This window comes from Doryrhamphus excisus, linkage group LG20 (assembly GCF_037039965.1).
Source record: "Doryrhamphus excisus strain RoL-2023G ecotype Guam linkage group LG20, RoL_Dexc_Guam_v1.1, whole genome shotgun sequence".
Lineage (NCBI taxonomy): Eukaryota > Metazoa > Chordata > Actinopteri > Syngnathiformes > Syngnathidae > Doryrhamphus > Doryrhamphus excisus.
The window spans coordinates 6,891,454-6,900,216 of NC_136376.1; the positions used below are offsets into that span (position 1 = coordinate 6,891,454).

The 8,763-nt window shown below is 42.2% G+C and overlaps 2 protein-coding genes and 1 long non-coding RNA gene across 3 annotated transcripts in view; 1 reads left to right on the plus strand and 2 right to left on the minus strand.

Moving 5' to 3' along the window:
• Positions 1 to 3: 3 nt before the first annotated feature.
• On the minus strand, positions 4 to 4,802 carry tmem41ab (transmembrane protein 41ab). The gene is made up of 5 exons (XM_058059078.2): positions 4,302 to 4,802; positions 2,195 to 2,345; positions 1,971 to 2,132; positions 1,072 to 1,210; positions 4 to 998 (listed from the first exon to the last, which is right to left on the minus strand). The coding sequence occupies exons 1-5, from the start codon at positions 4,442 to 4,444 to the stop codon at positions 772 to 774; spliced, it is 822 nt and encodes a 273-aa protein (XP_057915061.2). The 5' UTR covers positions 4,445 to 4,802; the 3' UTR covers positions 4 to 771.
• Positions 4,234 to 8,763, plus strand: part of LOC131108219 (uncharacterized) — a 109,398-nt gene continuing 104,868 nt past the window's right edge. Inside the window, exon 1 of the long non-coding RNA XR_009120432.2 lies at positions 4,234 to 4,659. This is a non-coding gene — a long non-coding RNA (uncharacterized LOC131108219). The remainder of the gene's footprint in view (positions 4,660 to 8,763) is intronic.
• On the minus strand, positions 4,971 to 6,798 carry LOC131108216 (uncharacterized). The gene is made up of 3 exons (XM_058059082.2): positions 6,692 to 6,798; positions 6,555 to 6,608; positions 4,971 to 5,353 (listed from the first exon to the last, which is right to left on the minus strand). Exons 1-3 carry the CDS (start codon positions 6,768 to 6,770, stop codon positions 5,130 to 5,132), a joined length of 357 nt encoding a protein of 118 aa, XP_057915065.2. The 5' UTR covers positions 6,771 to 6,798; the 3' UTR covers positions 4,971 to 5,129.

Below are 8,763 nucleotides of genomic sequence, written 5' to 3' on the forward strand. Positions count from 1 at the left end.
TTTTCTCCCAACAAGGTCAGCTTTGACTGTAAGAAGGCACAAAAAATAAAAATAAACAAAATCAAAGCAGCAAAAAGGCAAGATTCACTACAGCCTTCTTAAACATACATTAAAAAAAATTTGGTCAAAGAAGAAGAGAACAACAATCTCTCATCCTCAGACACGCACCGACACTCAGTAGTAACAACATAACAGATGCTTTGGCACCATGGACACCTGTAACAACAGATTCAAAGGTTACTCCATTAAGACATTTTAAGTGCAAACGGAAAAAAATAATCAAAACATGGCAAAGGAAGGAAACATTTACAAGAAAACAAAAAAATACGTATGTAAACACATCTCTAGTTTATCAGCTTTGGTAATATTTTGATGGATGTTAATTTCAATGTGATGTTGCTCTAAAATCTTCTAAAATCCTGGAGACTCACTTTATTAGGTACACATGCCCGGCGTAATCAAATACAACAAAAATGGTGCTTTCCATGACCTAAAGAGATGTTTCTATTGGGGCAAAGTGATGCAGTGAGCCACCACATCCAGCAGATGGAGCAATGGTTAAAAAAGACTTGCTTATTGCTAACACCTACAATACTGGAGTGGATATCACGATTTATCTGCTCCCAACTACACTAATCTGTCTGCATGATGTGTTCCTAATATTGTGGTCATTGTCAGGTCTTGGTAAGTGTCCTGGCTGAGACGACAACAGAACGGTCAACGGTGGACCAGCGACCATGAATGTCCTCATGATGGTTCCTCCTCCAAGAATCATCGTCTCTTGCGATCCGTCGTGTTCTCATCCAGAGCGCCATCCATGTCGCCCACCTTGAGGTGAGCTTGACTGTAGCGCTTGATGATTGCCCCGGGGACCAGCGCCACCAGCGCGATGGCCAGCAACTGAGCCAACGTCCCCCACGAGAAGATGTCATCCAGGGAGTGGATTTCGGACAGGATGGCTCCCGTGCGCACACAGATGAAGTTGTAGGGAATCAAACCTGGAAAAAAAAAAACCATGACAACTGAGCGACTGCAGAGGTGTTTGCTTGCTATTGATGCGTGTGAGCTCACCTATGAAGACAGAGAAGAAGAAAATGGACATGGGGATGTTGAGGACAGGACAGGTGATGTTAAGGAACCAGTTAGGAGTCATAGGGAAGAAACGGAGGAAGAGGAGGAAAAAGAACAGACTGCTACGGTTTTCCTCTACCTGACACAGAAGGAAGACGTGGAAACAAAACACCAAAAAAAATTAACCAGGTGATTTAACATCAGCTAGAAGCTGCCATATTCTGTTTAACAAAGCTCAAACTTACTACGGAATATTAAGGCCACATTGAAAAATCGGGACATCTACATAAAAAAACAGGCTTTACATAATTTTACAATTTTTTTTGAATGAAATGAAATTATTATATATTTATATATTTTCACAGTTTGAATATATAGAAGTGTCACGTGTGACCTTCTCAACACAGTTTTAAACACTATTAGAGCCCTCTAGACATAATCTAACACCCCTACAGCCACATTTACACTCGTATTACCCAGTACTGTGGACATAATAAGGGTAAATAAGATGTAATAAGACATGTGTGTTGCTACAAGTGTGTTGAGCTGAGTGCCGGGTGGGCAGGAAATGACGTTGGGGGGTTCAAAGTTGAGTTTTCCTGCAATATTCTGAGGATCAAGCCTGGTGTTTGTGTGACTGACACCTCGTGACCAATGTAGAATACTACATATCATTTACACCATTTTTGAATGTGCCTTCTGAATGCCTTATACTTCTACTTTAGTTCATTTAGCTATTTTTATGCTTAAATTCTTAATTTAGGCAAAAAATAAGTATGATTTGTATCAATTTGCATATATATTTATGAGTGTAACCCCAATAAATAGCAAAGATATACTGTGCATTTAAGGACAAATTAATTCTGCCTAGCAACAAGTGTTCATGATGACTTATTTACCTTCCTCTGCAGCATGGCCACCTTCTCCGGGAAGATCCGGACCACATGCTGCTTCCCGAATGTGGATGAGAGTAGGTAGCAGAACGTGGAGCCGGTGGTGGTGAGCAGGCAAGCCAAGGCCAGACCCTCCCAGGGTCCGAATATTGCACCGGCTAGCATGTTCTGACACAGGAAACAAGAAGTGGATTGGCTTGTGAGGACATTGGAGGGAAAAGAGGTCTCACCAGGAAGGAGGAACCAGGAATGGCAAAGGACTGCTTGTAGAGGTAAGCACTGCAGAAGAGCAGCAGAACGTAGCTGTGATGTTCTCGCTTGTAGAACTTCAGCATCTCCGCTAGCTCACGCAGTTCGTCAAGATCTGACGGGAACTTCAACCTGAAAAGATGAATAAGCAAAAATTCCCACAATTTGCATTTTCATTCATTCACTACCGCTTTTCCTCACAAGGGTCGCGGGACTGGTCGCCAGCCAATCACAGGGCACATATAGACAAACAACCATTCACACTCACATTCATACCTATGGACAATTTGGAGTCGCCAATTAACCTAGCATGTTTTTGGAATGTGGGTGGAAACCGGAGTACCCGGAGAAAACCCACGCATGCACGGGCAGAACATACAAACTCCACACAGAGATGGCCGAGCGTGGAATTGAACCCTGGTCTCCTAGCTGTGAGGTCTGTGCGCTAACCACTCGACCACCGTGCCACCCAATTTGCATTTTTTAAATATTAAATATATGCAATTGTAATCCAAAAGATTTCTTGGACTATTAATATTTATTCTAATAATTATTGCAAGTGTGTATGTTTGGTTGTCAAGGATACTAAAATAACGCTGACTGAGCAAAACCCTCTGAAGCCAAGACTGGAATTAGCATGCCGGGGTGTGTTTACACTCGTGAAACTGATATTCCTGGTGTAAAAATAAGGCCTGTGTATGTGTGGGTGTAAATTATGTGTACAAAAAGTGCTCCAAACTAAATCATCATATCACATTTTGTTATATGTATAAATTCCTTGATACGGCATGGCTCCATGAAGGGGTTTCATACGTAGTCCAGTCTAAAATGAAGATTGACACACCTCTTACTGAACTAATCAGACTTTGGGCAATCAATCGTAAGTTTCCAACTTTGTGGAGAGGCTGTCTTTGATTCCCAGTACACAAAAAAACTGACCAAATGTCCTCCCAGAGGGGTGGATTTCCTTCAGTTCATGTCCCAATATCTTTGTGAAAGTAATTCGGTAGCTCTATTTTGATTAATTGCCTGTTCCTTTAAAGGAAATGTCAAAATAGTTTAGTTTTTCATGACCAAAGTGCTCTGATTCTGTCTCGTGTCCAAGTCGCTTTAGATGATTTGTTCATTGTTTGGCTGCAACACAAGCTGCGTGTGCATTTCACTCTTTTCTTCTAAGTCTTTAAAACAAAGGCTTTGAATGTGAAACCACTAAAAAAAGGATCAAAGATGTCCTTAAAATGCTTGCAAAGCTGACAAATTCTTCCCCGGGCTCCCAACTAAATGAGAGGCGACTCGCAAAAGAGGAGACAAGAGTTCAAATCTCTCCTTGAGGAGGCGTTAACAGGCGTCTAGTAGGTTACGTCTGTTCGCTAAAATAAAAGTGTCCACCGTGACACATTTCCCTCCAGAAATACTGAACATCCTCAGGGTCAAGTGTCACCTCCATGGCTGACTTGCTGACCAATCACACGGCGACATGTTAGGACCGGCAACCAGTAGGAAGCAGCCGTGGTGAAAGTCCCAGCAGGTGCTGGACCAAAATCATAGATTAAATTACAAGGGCGATTCTAATGTGTGTGTGTGTGTGTGTGTGTTTGTACTCTCTACTCAAGTGTGTGATGCTATTTCTGCCCACCAATCAAATGTATTCTCTTACACACACAAATAGATAAAAAAAATATTCACATGTATATTAATTAGATTTTGTATCTACATAAATCACATGATATTACAAGAATACGTGAAATAACAATAATGTAGTAATTTTTTTTTTAATATAACGTATTTTTGCTAGTGTTCTGTCTTAAACTGCTGTCAAATACACATTACACAATACACTGCTCTGTAAGATGCTACCCCCTGTCGACCTGGAGTGTGAACTACACCCACAGATTTCCTTATTCAAATATTATTGGATTACCTCGACTGCTCAGTAAGAGTAAAAAAGTTATGAATTACGTGATGGAAGATGAAAAGATTAATCGAACGTTTTAAAGTACTTTTTAAAAGTACTGTTTTGTTTTATTTCACTGGGTGAAAGGCTAAAATCAATTAAAAAGTCAGTGTTCCCAATTCCACTCCACCTACTTGTAGTAGTGCTCCACCGGCTCGTTCCCTTCCTGAGAGTCCGGCCGGAGGTGGTCGCCTGCGGGCGGAAGGTGAGTCGAGAGCAGGTAGAGGTAGACGGTTGCGGCCGCCACAGTGGCAGCAAGCCCGGCAAGCGAGCGCATGTTTCGGCAGACTTCGTGAAGAGACTCCGTTTTCCAAGCTCGATACGGATTTTAAAAAGGAAGGAGGGGAAGAAGTCTCTCTTGGGGGAAGACGAGGCGACGTGTTGCGGTCCAGTTGGACGACACCGAGTCTCCCCGGTGTCTATTACCCGCCAACACGCGACTCATGACGGCGAGGGGATCAGGTGACACCCGGCGAAAGACAACCTGCTCCGGTAAGGACTTTTGCTCGAACTTCTGTTTCACTCTTTCACCTTTGTTCATACCTTGAACGGGTGACTTGACGTGACGTATTTGCTTGGCTAAAAAGTCAAAGCGACGAGGGAAAAATATAATACGTCAAAACTGATTAAAAGATTCAAACAGTCCCAATTCGAACACGCTGAGTTGTACTTCAAGTGTGTGACCGTTAGAGGGCGCTATAGCTCAGGGGTTTGCTTTGCTAGTGTTTGCTACTATTTCTATGATAGTTTCGTTGTTTTTTCACGTTTCTATGAAGTGAAAGCGATGAAAGAAATCCGGCGAGGTGCTATTTTTTTTTAATTACCTCCAATCACTTATGACGTGACCTTTTTATACAATTGGAAACTGTCTGATTACAGCACAGACAGCAACATATTATCAATTACATGATTTCTTTGGCTGTAAAATTAGAGTTGTTGCCTAAATGGAATAGGTTCCATTCTCATTGGTACTTCTCATGATCACGGTCGTCGTCATCGTCTTCATCGTCATCGTCATTGTCATTGTTGTCGTCATCGTCATCGTCATCGTCATCGTCATCGTCATCGTCATCGTCATCGTCATCATCATCGTCATCATCATCTTCATCTTCATCTTCATCTTCATCTTCATCTTCATCTTCATCTTCATCTTCATCATCTTCATCTTCATCTTCATCACCGTCATCTAAAAAAGAAACACAATTTTTCAGCCATTAATAACCCAATAAATGAGAGAGCCCAAATTTGTTGAAATTAGACATTGGAGTTGGTCTTTGGGGGCTGGTATGAGTTTTAATTAAAAATCCATCCATCAATTTTCCTCCATTTATCGGGGTTCTGGTCGCGGGGGCAGCGGTCCCTTTTCCCGGTCCCCAGCCACAGTTCCACCGGGAGGACAGCAAAGTGTTCCCTGGCCAGCTATGAGACATAATCCTTTCCACGTGTTCTAGGTCTTCCCCGGGGTTGGGCATGCCTGGGACACCACAGCGGGGAGTTGTTGGCAGTCGAACTAGATGCTCAAGCCACCTCAGCATGCTCCTCTCGATGTGAATGAGTCGGATGAGAGGCAGAATACATGGTTCCATTTATATTCCGGGTCCAGGTCCTGAAGCGGCAAACAGTCGCAGACCGTCACACTACCTCCACCATATTTTACTGTTGGAAGGATGTTCATTTTCTGAAATGTGGCATTACTTTTAGACCAGATGTAATGGGACACACACCTCTTGTTAGACCATAGAGTATCTTCCCAAAGGTCTTCTGGATCATCAAGGTGGTTTCTGGCAAAATTGAGATGAGCTTTTTGTTCGGCAGTGGTGGTTCTGCAGTGCTTCCATGCAGGCCGTTTTTGTGTCTTTCTTATGGTAGGGTCTTGAACACTGACCAGGGGCACTGACCACTCAGTTGGTAGACTGGTCGTCCCCCAAACCTGAAGGTTGTAGGCTCGATCCTCTGTCCTGCTGTGATCATGTCGAAGTATCCTTGGGCAAGATACTGAAGCTTCAGTAGGTAAATCAGCTAAAAGTGTCAAAGCGCTTTGAGCACCTTGGAGGTGGAGAGACCATTTTCCATTTGACCTTAACTGAGTTCTTTGGATGATGTTGTGACCTCTTGGATGAGTCACTGCTTCCCAAAACAACAACATGTTTTCCATGTTTCAGCCATTTCTGGATAATGGCTCGCACTGTGGTTTGCTGGAGTCCCAAAGCTTTAGAAATGGCTTTATAACATTTCCAGACGGACAGATCTCAATTAATCTGGTTAATCAATTAATCACTACACAGGGCCATGTGGGTTTGGATTTGTTTTTCTCCATTAATAACAACCTGCATTGACTTTCCCAATGACAAATCAAACGAGCGATCAAACATCACGACAAAGCTGACCGTTCTCAGAAGTAATGATATCCTCCAGGTTGTCTTCTTCCTGGACCAGGTCCTCTGGAAGACAAAAAAAAAAAGTTTGTAACAAGCCAAAGCGTCATCTGAAGACATTTATCCATCTTAAGTCCTGGAGCTTATACCTTCTGTGGACTTGGTGGGCATGGAGGAGAGTCCAGCCACCATGACGGCCAGGAGCAGGAAGACAACGTGAGCTCTCATGGTTCTTGTAGACAAGTTAAGTGTAGGATGTTTGTGAGTTCTTTTATAGCACACTGACAATCCTGGGTGTGCGTGTGTACAAACATCTAAACCATCCACCTTGTTTGTGAAGTTCAAATTCATCCTGTCACGCCAGCATGCATCACCTGAAATAAGATGTCAACAAGTTCCAAACGAACAAGTTTCAAACAAGTTTTCCTTCATCACTTGAGACATTCCTGCTATAAGGTATACGTATGTTCCTCCATGAGTGCCAGCAGCACAGAGACGGACACTTTTTCTCTTCCGTTGACTTCTCGTGTTGCAAATGAGGTTTATGCAATGATTCTCAAACAGTGGGGAGTGTTGGGGGGGGGTCTTTAGTAACATTAACTTTGTTTATTGATCCATTTTGATGTATATGTACAATGCTGGTGGATTCATTTTAGATGTAATTTGCAAACTGATGTTATGTACCTAATCAGGCAAAAATAATTATGATTATGATCATCACACATCACACAGAAAAACTTTAATCTCCCTCACTTGTTGGCGCCATGTTTGAGGAAGAGGTGCTCTCTTAAAATTTGACTTGGGGGTTATTTATTCCATAGTGCAGGGGTGGGCAAATATTTTAACTCGTGTGCCGAATTGAGTGAACAAAATTGTCCGGGGGGCCAGAACATATATTTAACACACTATTTTATGATTATAATTTTCTTGAATTATTTATCTAATTTTATCTGTAAAAGTGTTATACTATCAGCTGTATGTTCTCATGTCCCTTTTTTCAGGAGCACTTTAAACATCAACTTCATTTCATTTCATTTCTTCACATCACTTTCATTGTCTACCGCTTATCCTCACACTGGAGCCTATCCCAGCTGTCTTCGGGCAAGAGGCGGGGTACACCCTGGACTGGTCGCCAGCCAATCACCGGGCACATATAGACAAACAACCATTCACACTCACATTCATACCTATGGACAATTTGGAGTCACCAATTAACCTAGCATGTTTTTGGAATGTGGGAGGAAACCGGAGTACCCGGAGAAAACCCACGCATGCACGGGGAGAACATGCAAACTCCACAGGGTGGAATTGAACTTGGCTTTCCTAGCTGTGAGGCCTGCGCGCTAACCACTCCTCACCGTGCAGCCTCCAGACCACATCAAAGTATGTAATTTAATTAGACAGTTTTGGTTTTTTTTTTTCAAACGCTTGGTGTGCTGCATGTGGTCCCCGGACTGTAGTTTGCCCACCCCTGCCATAGTGGAACGAACAGAATGAGTGCAGTGAGGTAACATAGTAGAAATTAGGAGAAAAAAGTTGATTACAAATATATATTTGGGATATTTTTTTTGGCTTCATACCAAATGAGCAGTACGGCCATCCCTCATTTATCACGGTTAACTGGTTCCAGACCCAACTGTGATGAGTGAATATCGGATTCAATATTAACTCATTCAATCCCAGCCATTTATTGTGTTTTTAGACTGTATAGCAAGGGAAAGATTAGACTCAACCCCCGTCTCATCAGCAATTAGATCTTCTTAAGCCATGTTGTCCAACCTGCTACTTTACCAGATTGTTGTGAACCTTTGCAAGCCTTATACATGCTTTGTTCCTTCATGACATGTCTGCTAGTGTTTCTCTATTTCCACTCCCATTGATTATTATTATTGATATTATTCCTTCCTGACAACTATACCTGTATAAGTCATTGAGCCTTTTTTTAGTACTCTCCCTTATTTGCTACTTTTTTTGTACTTTATTAGCTTCCTGGTGACCTTCTGTCACTGGTGTCTTTTATGTTGCACTTTCTCTTTCTCCTCTCTATGTTATTATTAAAATACATTTTTTGACACCACACTACTTGTGTCTGAAAAGTAATAATAGCCCATATTTGACCACAAAACAGCGGTCGGATATTAATTCAAATTATCCAAGGAGGCTCACACAAAGTGTAGTTTGCAAAATAAATGCCTGGTGAATTTCGAGAAATGCTGCAAAA